This window comes from Hippocampus bargibanti, linkage group LG11 (assembly GCF_051943395.1).
Source record: "Hippocampus bargibanti isolate YZ-2025 linkage group LG11, ASM5194339v1, whole genome shotgun sequence".
NCBI lineage: Eukaryota > Metazoa > Chordata > Actinopteri > Syngnathiformes > Syngnathidae > Hippocampus > Hippocampus bargibanti.
In genome coordinates this window covers 13,320,001-13,333,250 of record NC_142744.1, presented here as the reverse complement: position 1 = coordinate 13,333,250, position 13,250 = coordinate 13,320,001, and the positions used below count along the sequence as shown (strand labels likewise).

The window sequence follows — 13,250 nt, the reverse complement described above, 5'->3', positions numbered from 1 at the left end:
AATATATATTCATACGCATCCTTTTATGCAAGACTCAAACCCGAGGACTTTTTGTCGCAGTCTGACTGCTTAAACATTTACCCACATTCACCTCCCTTGTTACCTCACTTAATCAATGTATGAATGTTTCTCTGCATTTTCCTCCTGTATGGATGACTAATTTTATTCCATAGGCGACTGGACTTACTGTCGCCATGGCAACGCAGTGGCCCCACCCGGTAGGCGGCCTCTGAGCCGGGGCGCCACACGTCACCCAGTACCAGGGACCGCACTGGGAGGCTCTCCTTGTTGGTCAGTAAGCCCGAGTCCTCAGCCCTGTGTGAAATAAAAATATATGCAGTCTATGGTATGCTTATTATATTTTCCTGTTTTATTATTCATACTTATCATGCCTTGCATGTATGTGTGTAATTCAATCCAGGACAAAAAGCATCTTGAATAAAATACTGAAGTGTTTTGCCATGAGAAATTGACAGTTGAGCTGAGAACTGACAGGAAAATGTAAAGCACAAGCATGAACGGTATGAATAAAACATAAGAGGTTGAAAGAGCAAATGCATCGAACGCACTATGTGCTGCCTCACCATAAAACATGTATGTTTTCATTCGTGGAAGACTGACAAATGTCTTCCGTTGTTATTAGAAAAATCATGAAAACTAAATACGTACATGTATTGGCCACAACACAAAAAGCTGCCTTGCTTCAATAAGGATCACCTGTCATCTAACCACATGAAAAACAAGTCCAAGTTGGCGCCCGAGTAGGGAGCCGTCAGCAAGTGCTCTCACGAGCCTTGCTTTTTTATGGTTGTTTTTGTTTGTTCTTTTGTTTTTTTCCGTTGTCACTTTGTGTTGTTGTACATCGTGTGGCACAGATACGGATTTTTTTTCAGCATTTTTGGCCACGACATTCATCAAGGAGGAGATTGTACTGAGTGGTTGTGCCTTTTCGGCAACACGAATATGCCAGCACTGTTTTTGATTGGGAGGACTGTCGATTGTTGGTGCCATTAGACTGTCATCGGTGGACAGCTCTTGGGCAATTGTGCTTTTTTACACCTGTAATGGGCAGCATTTTCACAGCCCCGCTTTGTTCAGCGGAAAGGTCGTTGCTGTTGGACAGTCTACGGCTGGATGGATGCATGGCTTGAGGAGCCCGCGATGAGAAGGAGCTTCAGCGCAGAGCACCGACGCAGGCATTGAACTGTCGCGGCCTGGAATTGAAGTGGATTTACGTGGGACAAGAGATGTGAGATCTCATTTTGTCAGTGGCTGCTACAGCTTCGTGTTTGCTTTCAACATTTAGCTTGCAGTAGACATGCACTTTCCACCATGACGTCCCTGATCCACTGGTGAAAAAGACGCTTTGATCCTCTCCTGTTTCATCCCGAACTGCTTCATACAACAAAGAGAGTTTCGGAAAGTGCTTAAGATTGAATGACTGTCTGAGTCTTGTGTGTCGTGTCACATTATTTGTTATTTAGTTTTTGTTGTTGTTTTGACTTCAAAATGGCGCTGCGAGAATGGCTGCCTTTACAGCAACTCCTGTATTTTGTTTTTCTACTTTTCTTTCCTCTCCTCTTCCTTTCATCACTTTGCTGCTGTGAAATGTAAATGTATCCCCTGCAAGACTAATCCCATCCAATCCAAACTCTCTGCGGTCCCTGAAACGGTTTAAAGTTCCCCAAAGAGTCAAATTTTTGCATTCGGGTGTTATTTTTCGTGCATTATTAACCTATTGGAAGTGTTGGAAATCATTTGAGGACAAATCTAGTCATGTTGTTGGACACTTGGACACTGTCAGAGATGTGTTGCAAAACTGCCCCTTCACGCTCACTCTGTGAATCATTTCATTTTACAAACATGAGGAAAAACAGATTAGACACATTTAAGTAAGCCTGGTTCGTTAAAAATGTGTGTATGGCTGTAACACTTCCAGAAGGAACTGGTGAGCCACGAAGGTAAAGGGGAGCAGGTTCATGTCACCTGTTGCTTTACAGTCAGTTCAGCAATTTATTTATTGCATCACCCATGGCTCTAAAGTATTTGATTTAGATTTTTAACATCACAGCACTAATAAAGGCTAATTCAATCCAATCAAACCATATTAAACGTTCATAAAAAATCAAACATAAAATACAATTGGAGCGTGGAGAAGAATTTTCTCATTGATGCTGATCCATGTTGGAAGAACTTCAAATGTTTGTATCATGAAATAATCTAATTCTGGAGTCAGCACATTTGGTCAAATGAAGTTTTGTGAGGTTCAACGCTTTGTTGAAAGATATTCACGTCCTCCAGAAAAGGAGTGAATATGTTGTTTGTGTCACTTCAATGAAAATGAACTGCATGGTTATTTTTGGTTTGTTTGTATGGTCTTTTGTATCGTGATTTCAGCAGGCAATAATGGTGTCAATTGTCTGGTGAAACAGTATAGTGTATTTGTAGTGTCAGAAGAAGAAAGACTAATTTTTTTTCATACATTGTTAGTTAGTACAAGCCATTTTATTTGACTCAGTTTTTGGGTGAAAAGCAGGAGGACACTCTTTGATATGTTTGTGGATATTTTCCTACTGTTGCATTTTGTGTCAAATATGCCCACACGGGGCCCGGTAGTCGAGTGGTTAGCACACCGGCTTCACAGTGCACAGGTCACCGGTTCGCGTCCCGGAGTTTGCATGTTCTCCCCGGGCCCGCGTGGGTTTTCTTTGTGTCCTCCGGTTTCCTCCCACACTCCAAAAACATGCATGGCAGGCAGATTGACCACTCCAAATTGTCCCTAGGTGTGAGTGTGAAGGTGACTGTCGTACGCCTTTGTGTGCCCTACGATTGGCTGGCAACCAATTCAGGGTGTCCCCCGCCTCGTACCCGAAGACAGCTGAGATAGGCTCCAGCACCCCCCGCGACCCGAATGAGGAATAAGCGGTACGGAAAATGGATGGATGCATTTGCCAACACGGGCTGGGTGCCTTTTAATGGTGCGTGACACCAACTCAGTTACCATATTTTCATCATATTTCAGGGACAGTGGTTACAACAGCGGACAATGTATAATATCAGGTTACAGAGTGGATGAAAAGGTTACTGGGGTTACATCTGCAATGCAGACCATAACGATCCGTCTATGTCAGGGGTGTCCAAACTTTTTGCAAAGGGGGCCAGATTTGGTGTGTTAAAATGTAGGTGGGGGTGGGCAACCTTGACGGACGTTCTTTACATCAAACAGCAATTAATTTAAATACATTTCAGCGAGCCATTCTGTTTTACATTTGCTTTTTTATTTTAATGTCAGCTATCTTAAGCTTGTGTTTTTGTTCATTAGAAATATGCATGTCAAAATTGAATTGACATTGAAAATTTAAATAGAATATTCACGTAACTTCCCTTTTTTTACACTTTAACCTGAATAAAAGTAATATTCTTTTGTTGATTGGTGCCATTTTCGAAAATAAATAAAGAATCGGCATTTTAATAATAATAATAATACATTTCATTCATATTTTAGAAAATTGGGGGGTTTGTTCGTTCAATTACTCATATACTGATTTGCTGTTGTTTGAGCCTCTAGATGGCAGCACTTAGCACACGCAAGGATCAGTGCTACTGCCAAATATATTAACTCATTCACTGCCAGACGATGTGCAAAAATGTGTCACTCCAATGCTAGCGTTTTTGTCATTTTCACTCAAATTGCATGACCCACAGAATATTGAGTTTTAGGACTGCATAAACATTTAATTCAGCGTGAGAAACCTGAGACACTCATTAAAAAAAGAGTTAACTCTTAAGTTATGAGTCTGGAGTTATCTGAGCTTGAAATGGGGGTGGCTGTACAAAATACAATACATATTAATTTATATAGCGCTTTAACAACAGCTGAAGCTGTAACCCGAATCAGAATCATCTTTATGGACAAGGATGTAGAACACACAGGGAATTTGTTTCCGGTCGAACACGCTGCACTAGTATCATCATCAAAAAATTGCAACAAAGCGCTAACATGGACAAAAGGAAAATGCCGCCCCCTCGTGGTAGAGGAAAACATTGCGGTCTGGCCAGCGCTTTATCAGCATCCTCCGCAAGTAAAACCAAAATCCGGACAAATTCGGGAATGGCACTCCATGTCATAGTTTTCAATTCCCAAATACATTTAGGAATTGCAGCGAATGAGTTAATTCTACAAGTGGGACAGATGTTATTGATTTGGTGACGGAGACTGCGGGCCGAATGAAAATTGACCACTGGCCTCATTTGGCCCCCTGTCCGGACTTTGGACCTATCCCGTCTGTTTTGACAGATCTGATTTTCACCCACAAATGGATGAAGCCCAATTCAATCTAAAGATAATTTATTACTTATCGTGTGTTTATCAAAGACGCATAATCTTTCATTTATGCACACCCGTTCCATATGTTAAGTTCGCTAAAGACTTTTTTTAGGGGTGGGAGGGTGTTGATTATTTGTGTGTCGTTACCATTCTGCGCTGTCAGCGTCACAGTTACAGTAACGTTTGGGGTCCAAACAGTCTCCCTGCAGCCCGCATGCACACTGTTGGCTTCCCGGCTGAGCTCCGGCCCAATAATTCTGAGGTCCACCCAGAGCGGCACCACCGATCCACCAGCTCAACGGGGAGCCTTCTGGAATTCACCACAAATAATCACATATTGGATAATAATAATAATAATAATAATAATAATAATAATAATAATAATAATAATAATAATAATAATAATAATAATACATTTCATTTGTAAGCGCCTTTCAAAACTCTCAAGATCACTTTACAGTCACAGGATCAGTTGTTTTCTGTGGGTGAGCAGCGGGAGCCACATGCGCCAGCGTTCACTCAATCCAGAATAACTCAAATAGTACCCGAAGACAGCTGAGATAGGCTCCAGCACCCCCCGCGACCCGAATGAGGAATAAGCGGTACGGAAAATGGATGGATGCATTTGCCAACACGGGCTGGGTGCCTTTTAATGGTGCGTGACACCAACTCAGTTACCATATTTTCATCATATTTCAGGGACAGTGGTTACAACAGCGGACAATGTATAATATCAGGTTACAGAGTGGATGAAAAGGTTACTGGGGTTACATCTGCAATGCAGACCATAACGATCCGTCTATGTCAGGGGTGTCCAAACTTTTTGCAAAGGGGGCCAGATTTGGTGTGTTAAAATGTAGGTGGGGGTGGGCAACCTTGACGGACGTTCTTTACATCAAACAGCAATTAATTTAAATACATTTCAGCGAGCCATTCTGTTTTACATTTGCTTTTTTATTTTAATGTCAGCTATCTTAAGCTTGTGTTTTTGTTCATTAGAAATATGCATGTCAAAATTGAATTGACATTGAAAATTTAAATAGAATATTCACGTAACTTCCCTTTTTTTACACTTTAACCTGAATAAAAGTAATATTCTTTTGTTGATTGGTGCCATTTTCGAAAATAAATAAAGAATCGGCATTTTAATAATAATAATAATACATTTCATTCATATTTTAGAAAATTGGGGGGTTTGTTCGTTCAATTACTCATATACTGATTTGCTGTTGTTTGAGCCTCTAGATGGCAGCACTTAGCACACGCAAGGATCAGTGCTACTGCCAAATATATTAACTCATTCACTGCCAGACGATGTGCAAAAATGTGTCACTCCAATGCTAGCGTTTTTGTCATTTTCACTCAAATTGCATGACCCACAGAATATTGAGTTTTAGGACTGCATAAACATTTAATTCAGCGTGAGAAACCTGAGACACTCATTAAAAAAAGAGTTAACTCTTAAGTTATGAGTCTGGAGTTATCTGAGCTTGAAATGGGGGTGGCTGTACAAAATACAATACATATTAATTTATATAGCGCTTTAACAACAGCTGAAGCTGTAACCCGAATCAGAATCATCTTTATGGACAAGGATGTAGAACACACAGGGAATTTGTTTCCGGTCGAACACGCTGCACTAGTATCATCATCAAAAAATTGCAACAAAGCGCTAACATGGACAAAAGGAAAATGCCGCCCCCTCGTGGTAGAGGAAAACATTGCGGTCTGGCCAGCGCTTTATCAGCATCCTCCGCAAGTAAAACCAAAATCCGGACAAATTCGGGAATGGCACTCCATGTCATAGTTTTCAATTCCCAAATACATTTAGGAATTGCAGCGAATGAGTTAATTCTACAAGTGGGACAGATGTTATTGATTTGGTGACGGAGACTGCGGGCCGAATGAAAATTGACCACTGGCCTCATTTGGCCCCCTGTCCGGACTTTGGACCTATCCCGTCTGTTTTGACAGATCTGATTTTCACCCACAAATGGATGAAGCCCAATTCAATCTAAAGATAATTTATTACTTATCGTGTGTTTATCAAAGACGCATAATCTTTCATTTATGCACACCCGTTCCATATGTTAAGTTCGCTAAAGACTTTTTTTAGGGGTGGGAGGGTGTTGATTATTTGTGTGTCGTTACCATTCTGCGCTGTCAGCGTCACAGTTACAGTAACGTTTGGGGTCCAAACAGTCTCCCTGCAGCCCGCATGCACACTGTTGGCTTCCCGGCTGAGCTCCGGCCCAAAAATTCTGAGGTCCACCCAGAGCGGCACCACCGATCCACCAGCTCAACGGGGAGCCTTCTGGAATTCACCACAAATAATCACATATTGGAATAATAATAATAATAATAATAATAATAATAATAATAATAATAATAATAATAATAATAATAATAATAATACATTTCATTTGTAAGCGCCTTTCAAAACTCTCAAGATCACTTTACAGTCACAGGATCAGTTGTTTTCTGTGGGTGAGCAGCGGGAGCCACATGCGCCAGCGTTCACTCAATCCAGAATAACTCAAAGACTGTCGTACGCCTTTGTGTGCCCTGCGATTGGCTGGCAACCAATTCAGGGTGTCCCCCGCCTCGTACCCGAAGACAGCTGAGATAGGCTCCAGCACCCCCCGCGACCCGAATGAGGAATAAGCGGTACGGAAAATGGATGGATGCATTTGCCAACACGGGCTGGGTGCCTTTTAATGGTGCGTGACACCAACTCAGTTACCATATTTTCATCATATTTCAGGGACAGTGGTTACAACAGCGGACAATGTATAATATCAGGTTACAGAGTGGATGAAAAGGTTACTGGGGTTACATCTGCAATGCAGACCATAACGATCCGTCTATGTCAGGGGTGTCCAAACTTTTTGCAAAGGGGGCCAGATTTGGTGTGTTAAAATGTAGGTGGGGGTGGGAAACCTTGACGGACGTTCTTTACATCAAACAGCAATTAATTTAAATACATTTCAGCGAGCCATTCTGTTTTACATTTGCTTTTTTATTTTAATGTCAGCTATCTTAAGCTTGTGTTTTTGTTCATTAGAAATATGCATGTCAAAATTGAATTGACATTGAAAATTTAAATAGAATATTCACGTAACTTCCCTTTTTTTACACTTTAACTTGAATAAAAGTAATATTCTTTTGTTGATTGGTGCCATTTTCGAAAATAAATAAAGAATCGGCATTTTAATAATAATAATAATACATTTCATTCATATTTTAGAAAATTGGGGGGTTTGTTCGTTCAATTACTCATATACTGATTTGCTGTTGTTTGAGCCTCTAGATGGCAGCACTTAGCACACGCAAGGATCAGTGCTACTGCCAAATATATTAACTCATTCACTGCCAGACGATGTGCAAAAATGTGTCACTCCAATGCTAGCGTTTTTGTCATTTTCACTCAAATTGCATGACCCACAGAATATTGAGTTTTAGGACTGCATAAACATTTAATTCAGCGTGAGAAACCTGAGACACTCATTAAAAAAAGAGTTAACTCTTAAGTTATGAGTCTGGAGTTATCTGAGCTTGAAATGGGGGTGGCTGTACAAAATACAATACATATTAATTTATATAGCGCTTTAACAACAGCTGAAGCTGTAACCCGAATCAGAATCATCTTTATGGACAAGGATGTAGAACACACAGGGAATTTGTTTCCGGTCGAACACGCTGCACTAGTATCATCATCAAAAAATTGCAACAAAGCGCTAACATGGACAAAAGGAAAATGCCGCCCCCTCGTGGTAGAGGAAAACATTGCGGTCTGGCCAGCGCTTTATCAGCATCCTCCGCAAGTAAAACCAAAATCCGGACAAATTCGGGAATGGCACTCCATGTCATAGTTTTCAATTCCCAAATACATTTAGGAATTGCAGCGAATGAGTTAATTCTACAAGTGGGACAGATGTTATTGATTTGGTGACGGAGACTGCGGGCCGAATGAAAATTGACCACTGGCCTCATTTGGCCCCCTGTCCGGACTTTGGACCTATCCCGTCTATGTTTTGACAGATCTGATTTTCACCCACAAATGGATGAAGCCCAATTCAATCTAAAGATAATTTATTACTTATCGTGTGTTTATCAAAGACGCATAATCTTTCATTTATGCACACCCGTTCCATATGTTAAGTTCGCTAAAGACTTTTTTTAGGGGTGGGAGGGTGTTGATTATTTGTGTGTCGTTACCATTCTGCGCTGTCAGCGTCACAGTTACAGTAACGTTTGGGGTCCAAACAGTCTCCCTGCAGCCCGCATGCACACTGTTGGCTTCCCGGCTGAGCTCCGGCCCAAAAATTCTGAGGTCCACCCAGAGCGGCACCACCGATCCACCAGCTCAACGGGGAGCCTTCTGGAATTCACCACAAATAATCACATATTGGATAATAATAATAATAATAATAATAATAATAATAATAATAATAATAATAATAATAATAATAATAATAATACATTTCATTTGTAAGCGCCTTTCAAAACTCTCAAGATCACTTTACAGTCACAGGATCAGTTGTTTTCTGTGGGTGAGCAGCGGGAGCCACATGCGCCAGCGTTCACTCAATCCAGAATAACTCAAATAAAAAAAAAAGCTAGCTGGCTATCTATTAGATAGCCACCTAGCTAGATAGCTAATAGATACAATCATGTTGTTGGGTTGACTATGCAGGGCGATTTCCCCCCTTGACTCCGCCCACCCAACATGAAGGGCTAGGAACTGACCTCTCGGTCAAACTGAGAAAGGGGAGCTTCCCCGCAATCCACGCCGCCGCCTGACGACAAGGAGCTCTCCGAGGGCGACATCATAGCTTGCCGCTTAGCGCTGTAGATCCCACCCGACAGCTCCCGGCGAAGGGCGCTGCCGATCTGATTTTTCTTACGGCTCAGTGATTGAACGACTGCTTTCTGGATTTTTGAAGTCTCACAGATCCCAGACATCTTTTATGACTCCTGTATAACTTTTTGGAACCTACTGTATTGCTCCAATTTTTGTATGTCATATCGTTTTTAGACTTTGCTTTTCTTCTCAGACTGGGACCTATAAAGAAAGCGCGGCCTCACCTGGAGTATTGAGGAGGCGGGACTTCCTGCAGTGGTAGGCCATTTCCTGTTGGCAGTGATCGGACTTGCCAATTACGGCCAGTAGTTGCTCTTCGCTGGCAGGGTAGTGCAGTGGCACAAGGTGTCGACCTTTACCCCCAGATGGCCTCACTGCAGTCAGTTTGGTGGTGTTATGGTGGATCTCCATCCATGTGTTCTCCTCTGGGAGACAAAATGCAAGGTAAGAAAAATTACCACATAGATATTAAATACATAAACAATGCGTGTGTCACCTGTCATGTTGCAATAAAGCAACTGCGGTTTGATGGGGCCACTGCCGTCCACGTCGATGTAGAAATATCCCGACGTGTTGCCATTGTGCTTGTACGCCTCGCAGGATTGTTCATAAACCGCTAGGGGAGAAACAAGTAGAAATGTTTCAGTGTTCGCAAACTATGATTGGCTATTCACATGAATGCCTGGTCAATATCCAATCAGAGTATCACAAGTCACTAGTGAAGAGCATACTGGCCAGAGCTAGCACACTGTATCTGTAGCGAGCTGCATAAACAAATACATTTTTGTGTTGATTTAATAGCGGTTTTGTCACCCCACAATGACTGAAGGAGGAGAAGAACTAGATTTGGTTGCAGATATACTGTTAAAGCCATTTTCAAGACGGACTTTTCAAGAATAGATAGACATCATTCAGAAGGTCGTTAAATGCAGGGCTGCAACCGTCAAAATGTTTTAATACTATATTTTTTCAATTAATCTGATTGAAAAGTTTAAAATCTGCACATATGGAATTGGTATAGCACAAAAGTGCACAATCAGGTTGCTTCGTGAAAACTCTAAAGCGCTTCTCTCATTTCTTTTTATGGTAGAATTTGTCACCTGCCCTCTGCATACTGAGTCAGTGCAATTTGGAAGCTCTCTTGCGGGGGTTAAAAATAGTCCAAAATGTCTTGCTCTAAGGGGTTAATTAACACTGTAGTTGAAATTGACTGATGAAAAAGACTGATTAAAAAAATGCTGCGTTATAATTTCAATCGTGTAATTCATTGACTTTCTCCCTTTGTTATTGCCGACTATTATCCTTGCTGTCATTGCCTCTTCATCTTTATTAAGCTCATCGAATTGCTTGTTCTGTAGCCACAAGAGGCCACAAGCCAGTGCCTTATTGTGCCGGTCCCAAGCCCGGATAAATACAGAGGGTTGTGTCAGGAAGGGCATCCGATGTAAAAGCTTGGCCAAAACAAACATGCGAATCAAACCTCTGAAGATGGAGGACTGATTCGCTGGGGCGACCCCTGACGGGAAAAGCCGAAAGGAAAATAATAATAAGAAGGACAGCTCTGAAGCTAGCAAAAATAGCAAATAATATTGCAATCTTATGAGGTTATTATGAATCCACACGTTCATAGTAAAAATTCAAACAGTTTAATGACAGTACAGTACATGTATTTCTTAATTTTCTTCAAGTCATAAGTTATTTCCTGGCCAACGCCAACCTCTACTGGACGTATAGTAATATCACACCACACTCACAGCTGATTGATTCAGACGTAGCACTACTGAAGGTTTAGGAGTGACATGCACAGCCCGCCATGGAGGTGATACACTTACAGATGCAAACATGCATGCGCACACACTCGACTGAACTCATTATTTCATTTCTTTTCACATTTCATTTAATCAATTCAATCGAGTGGATAGAAATATCTTTGCTCTCAAAAGCCCTTTTGGGTTACTTATGTTGTTGCACATCTTATTTAGATGTTTGAGATATCACAAAAGCAAAAAATAGTCGTGCCAGATACTTTTCAATGCTTTTCCAAAAGGTCTCATTCTCCCCTTTTCACCCCGGAAAATGGAACTTTGATGAAATGTAGCCATTTTATAAGACGGTTTTGAAAAGAACGGAAAAAGATGCAAATTATTTTTTCTCATCTTTCTTTTGGTAGGCTGCATTTTTATATGGCAGTGAAACACAATAAGCTGTGAGCCTTGCACATCAGTCAAAATCCAACAAAACGGCTGTGATTGAATATATCTTTGTAAATGTTTTGTCTTTTTTTCTGGGTCACTTGACTTTTGTGTCTTTTGTTTGTGGTCAATCTATTTTTTGGCCTGTGCACAGTGACTTGTAAAGAAATACAGCGGTGCTGACCTTCATTGAGTTTTCTGGGCTTCACTCTTATTTACTAATCCATCCATCCATTTTCTGATCTCCTTTATCCTCACAAAGGTCACTGGGGGATGGCGGTGGGGTTGCTGGAGCCTATCCCAGCTGTCTTCGAGCAAAAGGCAGGGAACACCCTGAACCGGTTGCCAGCCAATCGTAGGGCACACACAGACGAACAACCATCGATACTCAAACTGACAGCCCGGAGGGAACATGCCAAGACTACACAGTGAGTTCAGAGCTGGAATTGAACCCGGTACCTCTGCACGGTGAGGTCAACACGCTAACCACTGGACCATCCACCTGCCTCATTTATGTATTTTTCCACATTTTTGTATTTTGTATTGAGGAGACTGGCTCTGCAGTGACTCACAGCTGTGGCAGGTGGCACCGCCATATCCGCTATCGCTGCAGTTGCAGTGAAAGTGCGTCCAGGATTGAGTACATCGCCCGCCGTGCTCGCAGCGACTCGGTGAACACCTGAAAACATCCAAATAGATATGTCATGTATAGATTTTTTGTGGGTTTAAGTTCAAGGCAATGTTGGCAAAATGTAGAAATCTACGATGTACAAAAGAACATATAAAACACACACACTCACTGCTCATCGTCTAAATCAAGCCCAGCTGCTCCATTTGAGAGTTTTTCATTCGACCTGGATGGAAATTTGTGTGAGGTTTTGTTCCTGGCTGGCTACAATTGGAGCACGGGAGGGTAATAATGAGCTCCCGTGGAGTATGACTACCGCACTGACCCTTTGTTGAAAAAGCAACATTTTCCATCTGAATTGCGTTCAATTCAATCAGCATGATCACCAACCGTACGGCCGCTACGCACTAGCCGCTAATCAAACAATGGATGCCAGATGAAGGAGTCGTGACCTAGGCAAGGACGCTTGCTCGCTTCGTTAGGCATCAGTTTGTTATTCCCACCGCATTAAGAGCCGCCGCATGCTTTTGTTTTTTGTTTTGTTTTGGCCGGCAGGTTTGATAATTGTTGTGAATGTTGCGTTAATGAAGCAACGATTTGGCAGCCAGTCTAAACTATAGGATTAGTTCTGCTTCTGTGACATCACTTTGTGTGACGTTAGCGCTCCGACCACAGAGTGTAAAGCCTGATTAATGGCATAAATTTCAAGCCACACATTTGAGATTTATTTTTAACTCTTTCACTGCCAGACGATGTGCAAACACATGTCCACTCCAGTGCCGGGGTTTTTGTCATTGTCACTCAAATTGCAGGACCCACAGAATATTGGGTTTTATGACTACATACACATCCAATGCAGCGTAAGAAACCTTAGACTTTATTCTTTCATCATAAAAAAAGTTCATTCCTAAGTTATATGGATCTGGAGTTATCTGAGCTTGAAATGGGGGCGGCTGTACAAAAGGCAAATGCTGCCCTCTCCTGCCAGACACTGCCAGAGGTCTGATCGAAGCTTGAAGTGCACCCCCTCTCAAGAAAAAAACAAAACCTGAACAAATTCAGGAATGGTGCTCCATGTTTTCCAATTCCCGAATAAATTCGGGAATGGCAGTGAATGAGTTCATTAGTCCAAAGGGCTACTCTGAACATTGATATCAGACAGTTAATGCCTTAGCAACAACACGCTGAAGTCGATGTAAAGACTGACCTGTCAATAATGCCGCACATGTCAATCAAAAG

At 41.7% G+C, this 13,250-nt stretch overlaps 1 protein-coding gene across 2 annotated transcripts in view; it reads right to left on the bottom strand.

Moving 5' to 3' along the window:
• The window catches only part of LOC148891672 (contactin-associated protein-like 4), an 83,884-nt gene that overhangs the window by 23,007 nt on the left and 47,627 nt on the right, over positions 1-13,250 (bottom strand). For both annotated transcript variants that reach the window (XM_089008605.1, XM_089008606.1), the window contains exons 10-15: positions 13,219-13,250; positions 11,956-12,062; positions 9,688-9,807; positions 9,416-9,616; positions 4,475-4,637; positions 188-315 (exon numbers count right to left, since the gene is read on the bottom strand). The exon at positions 13,219-13,250 is cut by the window's right edge and continues 143 nt beyond it. In XM_089008605.1, coding sequence (XP_088864731.1) covers positions 188-315; positions 4,475-4,637; positions 9,416-9,616; positions 9,688-9,807; positions 11,956-12,062; positions 13,219-13,250 — 751 coding nt within the window. The remainder of the gene's footprint in view (positions 1-187; positions 316-4,474; positions 4,638-9,415; positions 9,617-9,687; positions 9,808-11,955; positions 12,063-13,218) is intronic.